General features: G+C 39.8%; 1 protein-coding gene across 8 annotated transcripts in view; it reads left to right on the top strand.

The window, feature by feature from the left end:
* Positions 1 to 18,847, top strand: part of CadN (neural cadherin) — a 722,349-nt gene that overhangs the window by 385,140 nt on the left and 318,362 nt on the right. For 6 of the 8 annotated variants that reach the window (XM_071656109.1, XM_071656108.1, XM_071656106.1 and 3 more), the window contains exons 10-12: positions 5,996 to 6,187; positions 10,656 to 10,846; positions 13,742 to 13,931. In XM_071656109.1, coding sequence (XP_071512210.1) covers positions 5,996 to 6,187; positions 10,656 to 10,846; positions 13,742 to 13,931 — 573 coding nt within the window. Of the gene's footprint in view, positions 1 to 5,995; positions 6,188 to 10,655; positions 10,847 to 11,245; positions 11,437 to 13,741; positions 13,932 to 18,847 lie in introns of all 8 variants that reach the window. The other 2 variants (XM_071656102.1, XM_071656105.1) reach the window with 1 other exon arrangement.

Genomic DNA, 18,847 nt, shown 5'->3' with positions numbered 1-18,847 from the left:
AGGAATGTGGAAGATGGAGTGCAAAACATTTTGAACATTTGGTGCTTGAACATCCAGGAGGATGACAGGCATGCAGAGGATAGACCACACAACGGAAATGTGGTATTCAGAGGTTGATATGCTATCAATGGGCTGAACCAGGGCATTAGAAACAGAAAACAATGAAATAGTCTTTGGGGTTGGAGAGGCTGTGAAATACATTGTACCTGACTGGTAGAGAGTGGATGTGAATGAGGGAGGCTGCTGGTTGTCTGTTCTTGCCACTACCTTGCTGTGGTGGAAATTAATGACAAATATGGAAAAAAAGAATGTATTTTGTTGGACTCCACTTGTAGCTTGTTACACTTGGAGTGAGAAGTCGCAACTGTTAGCAGGGTTTATTCATCATCACTAGATAGAAAGGAGTACCTTCTCTTCAAGGACTTTCTCACTTCAGAGTATTCCATCTGCCTGGAGTTTATCCTTGAAGCTGCAGGAGCCCCATAAAAGGGATTCTGGCATTGTATAGATTGTAAATGAGTTGACCTTACAATTTATTTCACAGCACCCTGACAATTTATGAGCAAAAAAATATGCAGTACATCATGATACAAATAGAATGTTGACATCAACACAGAAATTACCAGCTTTCCTCTTAACCCTGATGGACATGAACACATGGCCCTTCCCAGAATGATCAGCTATTCCCACTTGACGGAACACAAATTTTTATGCTAGATATCTCAAATGTCACACACGCACCTCCTATACCACACTCATTAACAAAAAGGCCATAAACTAAACACCCTCATAACACAGATTTGCAACCAGTTTTGGACAAGAACCCCTCATTATCCAGTACAAGCATCTTATCTGCTTTGTCCTGAACTTAGCCTCACCCACCTCATTATTTACCCCTTTCAAAAGCAAACTTGACAGAACTACACATCACACACTCGGAACAGTTACTGATTTCATAGCAACCACAAACACTCATTGCTTACACAGTGAAACAAATTTCATTAAATAAAAGCTCTCCTCAAGCACGATCAGCACCCTGTTCTTTGCAAAAAATATGAGATCCTTCTGATGTTTCATAACAATGGCCATCATCTAAATGGAAACAAAAAGCTTACCACTGTCTGTTGCTTCAGTAGCTTATACGTGTAGATCCCTCTTCCTCCCATAAACCCCTTGACAACACCTATTCAGACTGGAATAACTTAGCATGCACTAGATACCAACACCTCCCAAATCCAGTAATAAGTTAATTCTTCTAAACCTGCACCCATCTGAAAGTGCACTCTCCATATATATATAATACTTCCCACGCATTCCTCACGTGTCGTAGAAGGCGACTAAAGGGGACGGGAGCGGGGGGCTAGAAACCCTCTCCTCCTTGTATTTTAACTTTCTAAAAGGGGAAACAGAAGAAGGAGTCACGCGGGGAGTGCTCATCCTCCTCGAAGGCTCAGATTGGGGAGTCTAAATGTGTGTGGATGTAACCAAGATGAGAAAAAAGGAGAGAGAGGTAGTATGTTTGAGGAAAGGAACCTAGATGTTTTGGCTCTAAGTGAAACGAAGCTCAAGGGTAAAGGGGAAGAGTGGTTTGGGAATGTCTTGGGAGTAAAGTCAGGGGTTAGTGAGAGGACAAGAGCAAGGGAAGGAGTAGCACTACTGAAACAGGAGTGGTGGGAGTATGTGATAGAGTGTAAGAAAGTAAACTCTAGATTGATATGGGTAAAACTGAAAGTTGATGGAGAGAGATGGGTCATTATTGGTGCATATGCACCTGGGCATGAGAAGAAAGATCATGAGAGGCAAGTGTTTTGGGAGCAGCTGAATGAGTGTGTTAGTGGTTTTGATGCACAAGACCAGGTTATAGTGATGGGTGATTTGAATGCTAAGGTGAGTAATGTGTCAGTTGAGGGAATAATTGGTATACATGGGGTTTCAGTGTTGTAAATGGAAATGGCGAAGAGCTTGTAAATTTATGTGCTGAAAAAGGACTGTTGATTGGGAATGCCTGGTTTAAAAAGCGAGATATACATAAGTACACGTATGTAAGTAGGAGAGATGGCCAGAGAGCTTTATTGGATTACGTGTTAATTGATAGGTGTGCGAAAGAGAGACTTTTGGATGTTAATGTGCTGAGAGGTGCAACTGGAGGGATGTCTGATCATTATCTTGTGGAGGCGAAGGTGAAGATTTGAAGAGGTTTTCAGAAGAGAGAATGTTGGGGTGAAGAGAGGGATGAGAGTAAGTGAGCTTGGGAAGGAGACTTATGTGAGGAAGTACCAGGAGAGACTGAGTACAGAATGGAAAAAGGTGAGAACAAAGGACGTAAGGGGAGTGGGAGAGGAATAGGATGTATTTAGGGAAGCAGTGATGGCTTGCGCAAAAGATGCTTGTGGCATGAGAAGCGTGGGAGGTGGGCAGATTAGAAAGGGTAGTGAGTGGTGGGATGAAGAGGTAAGATTATTAGTGAAAGAGAAGAGAGAGGCATTTGTACGATTTTTGCAGGGAAATAATGCAAATGAGTGGGAGATGTATAAAAGAAAGAGGCAGGAGGTCAAGAGAAAGGTGCAAGAGGTGAAAAAGAGGGCAAATGAGAGTTGGGGTGAGAGAGTATCATTAAATTTTAGGGAGAATAAAAAGATGTTTTGGAGGGAGGTAAATAAAGTGCGTAAGACAAGGGAACAAATGGGAACTTCAGTGAAGGGGGCTGATGGGGAGGTGAAAACAAGTAGTGGTGATGTGAGAAGGAGATGGAGTGAGTATTTTGAAAGTTTGTTGAATGTTTTTGATGATAGAGTTGCAGATATAGGGTGTTTTGGTTGAGGTGGTGTGCAAAGTGAGAGGGTTAGGGAAAATGATTTGGTAAACAGAGAAGAGGTAGTAAAAGCTTTGCGGAAGATGAAAGCCGGCAAGGCAGCAGGTTTGGATGGTATTGCAGTGGAATTTATAAAAAAAGGAGGTGACTGTATTGTTGACTGGTTGGTAAGGTTATTTAATGTATGTATGATTCATGGTGAGGTGCCTGAGGATTGGCGGAATGCGTGCCTAGTGCCATTGTACAAAGGCAAAGGGGATAAGAGTGAGTGCTCAAATTACAGAGGTATACGTTTGTTGAGTATTCCTGGTAAATTATATAGGAGGGTATTGATTGAGAGGGTGAAGGCATGTACAGAGCATCAGATTGGGGAAGAGCAGTGTGGTTTCAGAAGTGGTAGAGGATGTGTTGATCAGGTGTTTGCTTTGAAGAATGTATGTGAGAAATAGTTAGAAAAGCAAATGGATTTTTTTTTTTTTTTTTTTTTTTTTTTACTTTGTCGCTGTCTCATGCGTTTGCGAGGTAGCGCAAGGAAACAGACGAAAGAAATGGCCCAACCCCCCCCCATACACATGTATATACATACGTCCACACACGCAAATATACATACCTACACAGCTTTCCATGGTTTACCCCAGACGCTTCACATGCCTTGATTCAATCCACTGACAGCACGTCAACCCCGGTACACCACATGGAAAATGGATTTGTATGTAGCATTTATGGATCTGGAGAAGGCATATGATAGAGAAGCTCTGTGGAAGGTATTAAGAATATTTGGTGTGGGAGGCAAGTTGTTAGAAGCAGTGAAAAGTTTTTATCAAGGATGTAAGGCATGTGTACGTGTAGGAAGAGAGGAAAGTGATTGGTTCTCAGTGAATGTAGGTTTGCAGCAGGGGTGTGTGATGTCTCCATGGTTAATTGATTTGTTTATGGATGGGGCTGTTAGGGAGGTGAATGCAAGAGTTTTGGAAAGAGGGGCAAGTATGCAGTCTGTTGTGGATGAGAGAGCTTGGAAAGTGGGTCAGTTGTTGTTCGCTGATGATACAGTGCTGGTGGCTGATTCATGTGAGAAACTGCAGAAGCTAGTGACTGAGTTTGGTAAAGTGTGTGAAAGAAGAAAGTTAAGAGTAAATGTGAATAAGAGTAAGGTTATTAGGTACAGTAGGGTTGAGGGTCAAGTCAATTGGGAGGTAAGTTTGAATGGAGAAAAACTGGAGGAAGTGAAGTGTTTTAGATATCTGGGAGTGGATTTGGCAGCAGATGGAACCATGGAAGCGGAAGTGAATCATAGGATGGTGGAGGGGGCGAAAGTTCTGGGAGCCTTGAAGAATGTGTCGGTCGAAAACATTATCTTGGAAAGCAAAAATGGGTATGTTTGAAGGAATAGTGGTTCCAACAATGTTGTATGGTTGCGAGGCGTGGGTTATGGATAGAGTTGTGCGCAGGAGGGTAGATGTGCTGGAAATGAGATGTTTGAGGACAATAGGTGGTGTGAGGTGGTTTGATCGAGTAAGTAATAGTAGGGTAAGAGAGATGTGTGGTGATAAAAAGAGTGTGGTTGAGAGAGCAGAAGAGGGTGTTTTGAAATGGTTTGGTCACATGGAGAGAATGAGTGAGGAAAGATTGACCAAGAGGATATATGTGTCACAGGTGGAGGGAACAAGGAGAAGTGGGAGACCAAATTGGAGGTGGAAAGATGGAGTGAAAAAGATTTTGAGTGATGGGGGCCTGAACATGCAGGAGGGTGAAAGGCGTGCAAGGAATAGAGTGAATTGGAACAATGTGGTATACCGGGGTCGACGTGCTGTCGATGGATTGAACCAGGGCATGTGAAGCGTTTGGGGTAAACCATGGAAAGTTGTGTGGGGCCCGGATGTGGAATGGGAGCTGTGGTTTCGGTGCTTTATTACATGACAGCTAGAGACTGAGTGTAAACGAATGTGACCTTTGTTGTCTTTTCCTAGTGCTACCTCGCACACATGAGGGGGAGGGTGTTGTTATTCCATGTGTGGCACAGTGGCGATGGGAATGAATAAAGGCAGACAGTATGAATTATATACATGTGTATATATGTATATGTCTGTGTGTGTATATATATGTATACATTGAGATGTATAAGTATGTATATGTGCAGTATGTGGACGTGTATGTATATACATGTGTATGTGGGTGGGTTGGGCCTTACTTTTGTCTGTTTTTTTTTTCCCCAAAGGAGCAGAGAAGGGGGCCAGATGAGGATATTCCCTCAAAGGCCCAGTCCTCTGTTCTTAACGCTACCTCGCTAACGTGGGAAATGGCGAATAGTATGAAAGTAAAGAAAGAAATATATATATATGTATAGGAGTCACTGTTTCTTCTGTGCTCTGGACATAACCCATCTCTCAAAACTTTTAAAAAACAGTGTCTTTTATCACAATACACCTTTGTGTTTTTGAGGCAACTTTCCACACCAAAGGTACTCTACACCCAGTGGGATTTTCTTGCACTCATCCCACAGGCATGCATACACAACACCACATTTTTACTTTTGGTTCTGCTCATTGGACATGGCAGGCTTCTGGGTGCTGGGGAGTCCCATATCAGAGGATCGGGGTAGGAAGGTAAGATGTGGTATATACATAAATCTGTATATATTTGTAATAAATGCTCTTACATTTAGGTGGGAAGCTCCTATGTGAATATAAGCCCGCTTCCTCTTCCCTTCCTGAGGAAAATAGAAAAATAGTGTCAAGAATATGTGAGTGAGTTTTAGAGGAAAATTCCAGGCTTTTCTCCTCCTCTTCTTACTGTTAGAAAGTGATGATAAAGAAGATAGGCTGTCTTGCCCCACTTCTTCTCCTACCCCTTTTACTTGCCTTTCTTGAGACATAGAAGATGAGTAGGTAGTCTTCTTTTCCCCTATTCCCTTGGAGAATAGTGGAAAATATTTTAATTTGAGTAGTATTTGCATTTAGTTGAAATATACCAATAATTTTGCTTTGTCTTCATTAATCATATTCTTGATTCTTAGTCTTTTTCAGTCATCATTCATGTTGGTTTTTCATAGTTGGTCTAGGTGTACTGTCAGCAAGACAGCTGGTGCTTCCTTTTGTATTTTAGATGATTAGCTTTCTAAATTCCCAAGAAAAACTTTATTTTAGAATTTCTATCATCAGATAATTGCTTTCTTTTTTTTCTCAGAAATACATTGAAAATGTGAAGCAGGACACGAATGTGGGAACAAATATTTTACGTGTTTCTGCTTCTGATGAGGATGCTGATAATAATGGTGCAATTATCTACAACCTGACTTCTGCAGCAAATCAGGGTGACCTGGATTATTTTGAGGTCCAGCCTGAGTCAGGTTGGATAATTCTGAAGAAACCTCTAGATGTAAGTACAGTTTAAGGGAAGTTTGTAGTTTGTTCACCGAAGCTCTCTCTGGAAAGACAGGTTTACAGTGCAGGGATTTTTACATGCACCAGCTGTCAGAAGGTTTAGTCCTTAAGGAAGATGGTATAAACTAGGTAAGTAGTTATCAGAGGATAAGGTAGTTGAAAGTTTTTGTTTATAGTTTGTATGTGAAGAGAAAGTATATCAGGTAATGTTATGTTGCAGTATTTTAAAAAAAAATGCTGTTCATTGTAGTACATGTTGTTTTCAAGGATTTTGATAATTTCTGTAGTGTTTAGAAGAAATAGGAAATATAATTTATTGAGGGTTGTCTCTTCATGTTTAAGTTGTGGTGTGTATTTCTTTGTAAGAAAGTGGGAAATGCTCAGTTTTACTTTATAAGCAACTTTCTTCTGCTCCTTTTAGTCATCTTTCAAGGTCCACTTGAAATTTTATAGTTTTATGTTGTCTTGGTAATCGGGTACATTACAGAGTAAGCATGTCCAGCTCTTTTGTGTAGGCGCTACAAGTTTGTATTAAGTTAGAAACATCATCATTAAGATTTTAACCATTATTGGGTAACTACAATTATATCACAGAACATTGGTCTTTTCATTGATACCCTGTTCTCCTGTAATTGAAATAGTAACCATTATTTGCCATTCATCATCCTGTATCTGTTTATTTATCCATCATCATGAACTCGTTACCACTTTTCATGGTGTGGATTAGATACATACAGCCTCAGTTTTATGTCCAGTGTATTAAAGTAGAATTAGAAATTCCACTCTGATTAAAGTACTTCTTAACTGAGCTCTCAAAGTTGATTCTTCATGTGTCACCAGTGTCTCCATTGACATCACTTTCTTACATAATATACTTCCATTGTATCCAGTCTTATTCATTTGTCTTTACATTTTCATCGAAATATTCCTATCCCAAATCAGCTTTTCCATTCATTTATCCATTTCTTCTGTGGTCACCTATCATTTCAGTCCCTTCAACATATGACTAATAGTTTTGACTAATCTGTCATATGCTGTATGTTCTACATGACTTGAAAGACGTGTGTTGCAGATTCTTTGTACCTATGTCATCACACTTCATAGTCGTTTTACATCTTCATTCTCTATCCGATGTAATTTCAGCTAACTTTGCCTTCTTTTTTTTTTCACATATCCTAGTTTTTATAAGATAGGCTTGAGTTTCACATCCTAATGTCTGATTTGGGATGTGGAGTCCTTCATACAGGCTTTGCAGGTATTGGTTACTGCTTTGGAGTTGCTAAAGGAACTGTGCTGCATGTCATATCCCAGGTTAAGTGCAAGGGTTTCTTATCCACTGTCTTCTTGTTTCCTTTGCGCTACCTCGCTAATGCGGGAGACAGCGACAAAGTATAATAATATATTTATTGTATGTCTTGCATAGACCAATTAGATTATGAACACATGGGAATCATGACATGTTTAAGATTATTGATAAGTGAAGCTGAATGAGCAAGTAGGAGGGACCTCTTTGTTTAAGATAATTTCTCACTTAACATAGGAAGTAAATTAACAGTTTTGAATATTATAGAGAACTCTACAGTACTCGTATGATTATATTGGTAATGAATCTTCTGGCATGGTAAGTTATTTTTATGATTTTAACAGATAAGAGCTTAGAACCATTTTTATGCATGTTCCCACCAATTGTAGAAACTTGTGCTGCAAGCAGTATGATGGTGATGTCACTTAGCCATTCAGTAGAATCCAAATAGATGAAGAGACAACCATTAACCATTTTCACTGGCAGTTTAGGGCTCTTCAATTGGGAACTGGGAAATTGAGACTGACCAGTCAGTTGTTAAGCTACATATTGAAAAAAATATTACTAGTTACCTCTCCTTCCATCATCCCTCCTGTCAATGACCATCCTCTCTTGTTTGCACTGAGGGGACTTTAGGGTTTGTCTCAAAATACATGGTAACACTGGTTAAACCTGTGGATATGGGTTATGTAAATTATTGATATTACCGAATATGTCACAGACCTGTATGGTGAATTTTATAAAGATGAACATTTGAAACATCTGAAATTTCAGAATTCAGCATTTTCACTTTAGTTATTGTCAGTGGGTCCATGTTAATAGTACAGGCTTAGCAGTAGCCCTGAAGCAATAATGCTTATTTCTTGTTTTATCATAGATTCATTTTATTGCTGACACCATCTTTATTTGTCACTCTGAGATGCTGTACTTATATTACAGTTGAACCTTGATATAACATAATGTACTTTCATAGAATGTGGCTGAACATTAGAAATTATCTTGTGAAAAACATCATTTACTAATAAGGTATAATAAGCAGTTTTTTGATGTGTAAACATTTGTTTAAGAAATGGAATTTTACATGACAAGCGAATTAAAGTTTTCCACAAGATTTTGAGACAACAGATGTTTTTTTTTCTAAAGTTGATACCAAAAACCTCTGATTCTGTATTGCTAACATTTGAAACTAAATCATACATCTTATATATAACTTGGTATAAACATTTTTGAATAAGTAAATGCAAACCAAGGTATCTGTCTGTCCTCTCATACTTCAACATGCATACATTAAGTTTTGCAGACTCAGTGAGGTCTCTTCTGACTTATGACTGTGGTTTATTTCCTTCATGTAGAAGCCCTTCTGGTGGCATGTTGAATCTCATTAGAGTTTTGAATTGGATTGATGTGTGGCTGTTGCGGGTGCTGCTTTTGTTGATTGCAGTAATTATGGCGCATATACTGTTATAAAACCTTTCACAATGTGACATACTGTATAGTATATTTTAGCATTTAAGCTGCATGAATAGTATTACTGAACTGCCCTTGGCCCTTCCAGCCTTAACAAGCAGCAATCACTGGGTAAGAAGGGCTGCATGGATTATGTCCCCAAGATGTGAGAGGGCTGGAATTGGGGTTAACCACTTATAATAATGAGTGCATTTTTTTTCCTCTCCGGAAGGCATCACTTACAGACAAGAGTCCTCATCAAAGCCAGGCACTGAGTGAAACATGACAGAAGGGCCACATGAATAGAGAAGAGAGTAGCCCCCACTCCCTCTGTCCCACCCATCATCTCAATCTAGATCATACTCAGTTTTATGTTTCATGAAGATATGAAGTAAGAAAGAGAAGGATAGATATCTGGTGCATGTAGGGAGAAGATATTAAGAATAACCTGTTAGCTTAATAATGATTAGACAGAAAGCAAGTTTAGCAATTCTGACATGAAAAGTGTCAGATGGTTTTGGGCATCACTTTTAACACATTTAACTGAGACGGATGGTATGGTTGCTGTTAGCTACTTTCAAAACACCTGATTGGTTATCCTTGGTTCTTTGAACCTGATTGGAAAGCTCTGACAGTCAGTGCTTAGGAGATGAGTGGATGCTATATCTTAGTAGTCTGACCACCATTTTATGGTTATCAGTGAAATTACTAACCGGTCTATTTTTGTGGTTTAAGTCTCCATAGTATGTTTTTTTTAGACGTAGAAATGAATCTTATGTTCAGAATGCATTTTCATTTACCTAAACTGACTTGTGCTGCTTATAATATTCTTGCTGCAGAATGAAATTTAATTTCCTTTTTTTACAGTTACTCTTAAATCTGAGGAACTGAAAAATGATATATTTGACTTTCAAAAAGTTTGGTTGGCCTTGAAAAAAGTCTCAAAGTGTATTAAACTGAGCACATACTACTTTTATATATCTTGTTTGGCACTGCTTCACTTTATGTTTTACAAGAAAGGATGACATATAATGAACCATTTCTTCAGATGTTTAATATTTTATTCTTCAATTTGATTAATACTCTCTTCTTTTGCCACTTTAAATCAAGTCATGTCTACCAGTTGTAAGTAAATGTGTGCCAGTAAGTATCAAGAGATAGAGTTTTTACAATCTAAAATAGTTACATCTTTGTTATGCCTTTTATGAGAATCCCTGCTACTATTAACAGTTTCACCAGACCCTCTTTCTTACAGTGAGAAATCTAACATCCTCAGTAATGTGAATTTCATCCCTCGACCTTATAGATTTTTTGACCCATTTAATCTTTCTTGTAAGCAGTGCTCTACAAGACCAAGTAAGAACCTATCAGCCTCAACCTTAACATACAAATATTGAGGTAGATACTGTATGGGGTATTGGTATATTGTCAGTATGTATTTTGATGTGGCAATTGAATGACCCTCCCCTAAAAATTTTTAGTGTTTGTCAGGATTTGTCTTCATGTCCCCATTTGTGCTTAAATCCCTCTGTACTCATATTTTGAACCCTAATTTTTATTCTGAGTTTTTATATGTAATTACTTGTCCAAGACTTGGTATTTTTAAGTGTTATTCCTCTAGGTTTTGACCCATTTTTTACCCCATCCTGATTTTGACCTTGTGACTCGTTCTCTCCCCTGTGGCGGATGTGGTGAATGTTGTGTGTGTGATTAGCGCGGGGAGTACGAGGTGGTTGTAACAGCCACGGACCAGGGACAACCTCCTCTCACCTCGGAGGTGCTGGTCCAACTCAGTATCGTGGACCGAGCCAACCGCCCACCCTTGTGGGATGAGGCGGTTTATGAGCCCAGGATGTTCCCAGAGAATACAAGTGTGGGTCAGACCATCTACTCCATCAAGGCCAGGTTGGTAGTGGGTGGTGGATGATGCTGGCGGGCCACTAGCGGGCCACTAACTCTCTTCCCAGGCCTTCCCGCCAGGCAATTTCACTGCCGCCGTGTAGTCACTACCAAGCTCCGACTAGTTACTAGCTAGTGTTGCTGTGCTGCTCGGGGGTCTGCTGGGCTGGGCCGGGGTAACCAACCTGTACTAACACCCACGCCCCCTGCAGCACCCTTTCTGCCGCTTATAGTGTACTTCTCTTTTTTGATAGTTTCCAGTGCAGTTTTAACCTGTGGCAGATTTTTTCTTTTCTAAATAATTTTTGTTTATGCCATTGAAGTCTCCTAAAGGTAGCCTAGAGAGTCTACAAAGACACTAACATTACTAACCCTAATTGTCGCTCTCTCCACAACTGTGCACAGCGAGAATCGTACCGGCTGACCGCCGTAGCTAAGGACCGTGGGTTCCCTCCACTGTCTCGCACGGTGGACGTTCAGATTGATGTAGTGGATCGCGCCAACAACCCTCCTGTATGGACCCAGTCCATCTATGGCCCCATTTACATCAAGGAAAACTTGCCAGTAGGGGCAGGAGTTATCTCAGTGAAGGCCAGGTCTGTTGTGCTGCTCGACCAGACCCTTTGGGCCTGTCTGCCCCGCACGCGATGGTCTGCTCCTGGAGGCACCTCACACTCACTTGTGCTGACACCTTTGCCCATTGTTTTTGTCAAAACTGCAAGAGCTGCTATCATGTTGCTGCCATACTCAAGTATTCTATTGTAAAATAAATTTTCAGTTGCATTTACTGAATATATGTAGGCTTATCCTAGATTGAATAGGAAAAGGTTGTCTACATGAGGTATTACCTGAAAAATGAGTGTGGTGTGCTGCTTCAGATGTCCGGGCTGTTTGAAGATTTGGAGCACTTGGCACGCTGACCCGTTGCTCCCAAGCCCTGCCTCAGCAAACATGCATGAATATTATAGCACTTACTAGTTGCATGAACCTTTAGCATGGCCAGCCTTGGATTATTGCCTTTACTCTTCTTACTCACCTCTTTGCTAGGACTTCCTGCTTTCCCCTAACTACTAATTTTTTTTTTTCCATTGTTGATTTAGTGTTTTGTTGATATTCACCAAACCCATTTGATTTAGTCAGTATTATCGGAGTGCACTAGTATAGCTTTAGGTTTAACACTGACCATTTTTCCAAGATTAATTGTAGTGAGGAATGCAACAGCAAACTATTAATGCAAAATTTTTTTTATACTGGTACCAGTAAAGAATATTTTTATCAAAGTGAGACAAGAATGAATTAAACCTGCATATGTTGTATCATTTTGCCTGATAACCAAATAAATAGCTACTTTGAATGTGAACTCAGCCCTGAATGTCCATAACTGTTTTGGTCACCCTCTGGACGGGGAATGACAGCATGAATTTTTACGTGTTAGCTCGTTTGATATGTGAATGATATGAGTTGATTTTGCATCCAGTATTAGAGAATTATTTTTAGCCGTGATTAAACATCCCAACTTGGCTCTGATTTTATTGAAACTGAAATAACTTAGGTCAGATATGGAATAAAATGAGTTTTGTTTTATTGAATTATTTTATTGATTTCAAACAATTAAGTTGTAGTCCAAGGTTAGTGCAGTAGAGCAGTATCTTAGCTATTAGAGCAATAGGCTTAGGGCTTGAGGGTCTAAGATACAAGCAGACTTTCTAAGTATATTGTTCCCTTTAAGTGAATGAATGCATAGATGTGTAATGACGAGGGAAAGAGAACCTCAGCAAGACACTGGACAGAGCTCATTGTCTCTTGTCATGGCACATGCTGTCTCTTGTTGTTCTGTTTACTCCCTAATGTTCTCTACATCTTGCCTGTCTGCAGATCCTTGTGAGTGTTGTGTTGAGATTACTTTTGATTTTGGTTGCTATTTTTTTATGTCATCGGATACCACTGTTGTAGTTTATAGCAGTTTCAGTTTGCTGAGGATTTGGTCTGCTGTGTTTCTATAGGCTGGACAGAGGCTGGGCGGCCCATACTATTCACAGGAGCTATTTAGTAAAGAACGTTTTCGGCCTTAATAGCACCAGTTTCATCAAGTTATTTAAAGTGGAATAGAAGATGCACCCATCTGATCTGGCCTCACTCTTTTATGAAGTAATAGGTCTCACCTCAGTCAGTTTTAAATACTCATGTTCCAAGTGCAACTATATCTGTTGAGGCAAACATTTACGTACACTTTTGTCTGCTGTTTCAGAGATTTTCCTCAGCAGCTTAGTGTTTCTTGGATCATAAGGATTTTGAAGTGACAGTTTGTACAGCACAATTGTGGCAGAAGATCTATGGTACATTCTGAATAACAGACACACACACTAGGCTTTAGTAGACGCACATTGTAGATTATATAAGCAGGAAGTGCACTTTAAATTCCGATGCATAATAGTTGCTAACTCGGAAATAGAGCACTGTAGTTGATGCAGCGGTTTAGTGTGTCAGAATATTTGCTGCATTTCCAGTAATGTACTTGAAATGTGAGCTTCATCTTTGCTTTCAGCATTAGTGTCAGATAGATTATACAAAAATAGTCATATAGTGTGGCATCAGTCAAAGAATCAGATCTTAGTTTAAAAACAGATGTCGGAAACGACATTTTATATTAGATATAGGTATGTTTTAGAGTAGGAGTCTTAAGATTTAGTATTGCGAGTGCTTAGTTTTCAAAGAATTTTTTGTGTACAGTTTGTTTTCATGAAGATTGACATGGGTTTTTATAAATGAAGTTTGTGAAAAAATGTAAATATAGAAAATATACTAACCTTTTTCTTCAGTTTGTCAACACTATCACAGTTCCATTTCAAAACCTAACATCTGACCATCATTCCCCATCCTGGTACAACGATACTACTTCAGCTCTGGTATAAAGGATAATCCAGTAGTGTTCTATCGAATCATCCGAGGATCCACAGCACAGACCAACAAGCATGATACCTTCTACTTACAACAACGTCCAGATAATGGGGATACTTGGGCAGATATCAAGGTCAACCATCCACTAGATTATGAAAGCATAAAGGAATACAACTTAACGGTCCGAGTAGAGGTAAGTTAGGTGCTTTTGATTTCAAATTCAGTAATTTGGACTTTGTATCTTGTGATTGTGAGTAACTTGACTAGATTATGCAGTAGTCATCAAATTGAAAAAGTTTCACTGCTAGAATTACATGTTTTAATTGATGATAGGGTTTATTATTATAAGATGTATGTCATGAGGATTCAGTGAAAGAAGAGAAGATAGTGATGACACTTAGTGGTATTTCTTATTTCTCATGCATTTGTTTGTGCCTGCTCCCATGATAGAGAATGTTGTCTTTTGCAATACGTCCTTTAGACACCATGGTCTTGACTCTTCACTGATGTACCCATTCCATCGAGACTTCTTTACTTTGTTGTTCAACTCACTTTTGGTCTTTGTCCATGATTACCTCTAATTACCCAGCTGAACTTCTGTTGGCTCTGTTATCTTCATCCATTCACTCCATATCTCTGTTCTGCCTCATAAGTACATCTTTAGCTTCATAGCCAGTTCCTCTGTTGCAGTGCTGTTAAGTCTTAGTAATGGGAGTTGTATGTAACTCTGTATGATCATGATGACATATCTGTATATTATGAGAAGCGAATTTTGCAGTGTTAGGGCCCCACTTGAAATTTCACTACTGTCATACAAGCTCTTGAACTTGTGAATATTGTCTGCATGAACAGTTTTATCATAAATATGAAAATATTTCTTTACATCTTTAAGTTTCTTGCTTAATTTCTTATCATCATGACTTAGATACTCTTTCTGTGCATCTCTCATAAAAATGTTATGTCAAAATTTAGAGTTAGAAATTTGAAGATTGTGATCATCACTCCCTTTTCTTCACATTTCCATGGTAGGTATATTTATGGCTTCTGGACCTTCTCTTTCTGTAATATATGTTTCTGTAAGTTGAGCAACAAAACTTGAGAAAGAGCCAAGGTATAGAAAGAAGGGGAAAGTTTGAACCAAATGGGTTTCATGTTGGGAGATCGAAGATGCCTGAGGCAAGCAGTTAGGATTTTGTATTACAGTCACAAGCACCGCCCTTGGAGAGGAAACAATGTCAGAAATATAGCGACTGATTTATTAGTGAAAAGGATAGGCATCCTTGGACAGGTGGGTTGGAGAGAAATTATCAAGCATTTAACAGAGGGGAAGTTTGATTTGACTGCAAATGTATTGGAAATGAGCAGAGTAAAAGCATGAGATTTTTCCGAATGTATTGGAAATGAACAGATAGCGGAGAAAAAAAACCTAGGACCAATGGCTTTATTACTTGTCTAAGAGTATTGTTACTCTTTGCTGCAATTTTCTTGCTTTAGGTTCATCTGGGACTATTTTTAACCAGATGTTTAATTTTCTCAATGATTTTGCACAGATTTTTTTTTTATTCAATTGAACAGAACATGGAATTATCACATTTTTTTTTAACTTTTTATTCTGGAAAGAGGGGCAAGTATGAAGTCTGTTATGGATGAGAGAGCTTGGGAAGTGAGTCAGTTGTTGTTCGCTGATGATACAGCGCTGGTGGCTGATTCATGTGAGAAACTGCAGAAGCTGGTGACTGAGTTTGGTAAAGTGTGTGAAAGAAGAAAGTTAAGAGTAAATGTGAATAAGAGCAAGGTTATTAGGTACAATAGGGTTGAGGGTCAAGTCAATTGGGAGGTAAGTTTGAATGGAGAAAAACTGGAGGAAGTAAAGTGTTTTAGATATCTGGAGTGGATCTGGCAGCGGATGGAACCATGGAAGTGGAAGTGAATCATAGGGTGGGGAAGGGGGCGAAAATCCTGGGAGCCTTGAAAAATGTGTGGAAGTCGAGAACATTATCTCGGAAAGCAAAAATGGGTATGTTTGAAGGAATAGTGGTTCCAACAATGTTGTATGGTTGCGAGGCATGGGCTATGGATAGAGTTGTGCGGAGGAGGGTGGATGTGCTGGAAACGAGATGTTTGAGGACAATGTGTGGTGTGAGGTGGCTTGATCGAGTAAGTAATGTAAGGGTAAGAGAGATGTGTGGAAATAAAAAGAGCGTGGTTGAGAGAGTAGAAGAGGATGTTTTGAAATGGTTTGGGCACATGGAGAGAATGAGTGAGGAAAGATTGACCAAGAGGATATATGTGTCGGAGGTGGAGGGAACGAGGAGAAGAGGGAGACCAAATTGGAGGTGGAAAGATGGAGTGAAAAAGATTTTGTGTGATCGGGGCCTGAACATGCAGGAGGGTGAAAGGAGGGCAAGGAATAGAGTGAATTGGATCGATGTGGTATACCGGGGTTGACGTGCTGTCAGTGGATTGAATCAGGGCATGTGAAGTGTCTGGCGTAAACCATGGAAAGTTGTGTGGGGCCTGGATGTGGAAAGGGAGCTGTGGTTTCGGGCATTATTGCATGACATCTAGAGACTGAGTGTGAACGAATGGGGCCTTTGTTGTCTTTTCCTAGTGCTACCTCGCTCACATGAGGGGGGAGGGGGATGATATTCCATGTGTGGCGAGGTGGCGATGGGAATGAATAAAGGCAGACAGTGTGAATTGTGTGCATGGGTATATATGTATGTGTCTGTGTGTGTGTATATATATGTGTACATTGAGATGTATAGGTATGTATATTTGCGTGTGTGGACGTGTATGTATATACATTGTGTATGGGGGTGGGTTGGGCCATTTCTTTTGTCTGTTTCCTTGCGCTACCTTGCAAACACGGGAGACAGCGACAGAGCAAAAAAAAAAAAAGAAAAAATTCTCTTATCTTTTTCTTGGTGGGAGCTGGTCAGAGAACCCATGGAAAGGTCTGTATAATCCAGTGTGGATAGGAGGCTGTTTCATTGCTCTGTGCATGATGGCGAGAGAAGGCTAAGAGCAGATAAAAGCCTTCTGTACATGTTCCTGTTGCTTACTTGCTCACACAGGAAATAGGATACTAACACAATAGAAAAAAAAAAAGGACCCAACCCTCACTTTTACTGATACTTTTTTTTTCTATGTATAATTACCTCAATCCTCTTTCTGAGATAGTCTTCCTGGTGGACTTGTTTGGAGTGAGTTCTTTGACGAGACTGTATTTCCAGTGATATAGCTTTGCCAAAGATAACTTTTCACTTGTAGTGTCACCTCATGCTGGCAGTGAGGTTACTTCCCCATTGATACAATGCAGTTAGGAACTAAAGGACTTCCAGCGACTGGTCCTAACAACACATTAAGCCTCCACAGAAAACACTGGTCCAAGTGCTTAAAGTTACAGTGTCCACAAAAAACCGTGTTCACATCCCTCTTACATTTTTAAAGGCAGTGTCACACACTTTCATTTTAAGTACTGTCTAATCTTTCTTTGACCTTGATTACCATCTTTAGACATCTAAGTATGGAACTGGTAGTGCTTTAGAGGTATTCTAGGCTCATGTTTTGGGTCTATGGGATCTTGATCTCCTTAATAAGTTGCAATGGAAGCAGCCACTTGATCATGCATTCAAGGTGCCCATTGTGCCTAGAAATCTTACATATACTCACATTTTCTTGCTTCTAAGCAAGAATTTGGGCTTTCTCCTCCTAAGAAAGGCAAGACCACAGGTGGAAGAAATACTGTGTCCAGAAGCAGAATTTCCAAAATGAAGTGGCAATCAGGAAGAGTAAAGAAAGAACATCCTTCCTTCTCTTACTTCTCAGCCTACCCCCTCACCCTTTCCAGACTGCATACTTGTCCTTTTCTCCAAGATCCTTGCATTTACTTCAGTCACCACCCCATCCATGAACAAATTAAACAGCTGTGGGAACATCGCACATCCCCTCCAGAGACCAGCCTTCATCTGGAACCACTTGCTCTCCTCTCTACGTACTCACACCCGTGCCCTATACTCCGTATAGAATTTCTCACTGCTTCTCAGAAGTTTCCTCCCACACCAGATATTTGCAAGACCTTCCATAAGTCTTCTCTATCCACCCTGTCATGTGCTTTCTCCAGATCCATGAATTTGACATACAAATCCATCTGTTTTTTGCGGTTATTTGTAGCACATTCTTTAAAGTAAATATGTGATCCACACATCCTTTATCTTTATCTCTCCTGAAATCACATTATTCTCTCCAGTCTAATGTTCTGTACAGAATCTTCATCCTGTCGATCACCATTCTGCCTTATAACTTACCATGTACACTCAACAAACTAATACCTCTGTAATTTGAACACTCACCTTTGTTCCCCTTGTCTGTATACAACTGCACTGTACATGCATTCCATCAATCTTCGGGAACCTCACCATGCTCCATACATACACTGAAAATTCTAGCTAACCAATCTTGAACACAGCCAACGTCTTTCTTAAGAAATGCATTTGCATTCACCACCTCTTCTCTCTTCACCAAACCACTTTCCATGACTCACTTCACATATCTCCCTAACCTAAATGCACTACATATACCATCTTATCAAATATTCAGCAATCCTTCAAAATGCCCACTCCATCTCCTCCTCACCTCACCACTGCCTATTACCGTTTCCCATTGTCCCCCTTTCACTGATGTTCCCATTTGTTCTATTATTTTTCTCACTCTTAACCTCCTTCCAAAATTTCCTTCCAGAACATCATCCTGTTCTCTCTGAAGTTAGCTTATACTCACTCATCCCAACTCATTTGCCTCCTTTTTTAACCCCTGCGCTTTCCTCTTGGCTGTAGCCATTTTTTCTCGCACATATCTTGGTTATTTGAATCACTTCCTTGTAAGTACTGCCCATACACCTCTCATTTCTCTTTTGCTGACTTCTTCATCCCAGCCCTCCTCCCATCTTATGTATACTACACACTCCTCTTGCACATGCCTGCACTGCTTCCTTAAATATCTCCCATTCCTCACTAACTCCCCATACTTCAATTACTTTCACCTTTTGCCATTTTACACCCAGTATATCTTGGTATTTTTGGTATTTTTTCTCTCATCTCTTTTCCA

The sequence above is a fragment of the Panulirus ornatus genome, chromosome 62 (genome assembly GCF_036320965.1).
Source record: "Panulirus ornatus isolate Po-2019 chromosome 62, ASM3632096v1, whole genome shotgun sequence".
NCBI classification, from domain to species: domain Eukaryota; kingdom Metazoa; phylum Arthropoda; class Malacostraca; order Decapoda; family Palinuridae; genus Panulirus; species Panulirus ornatus.
Note: the sequence above shows the minus strand (reverse complement) of the source record. Positions and strands in the feature narration are given on the sequence as shown.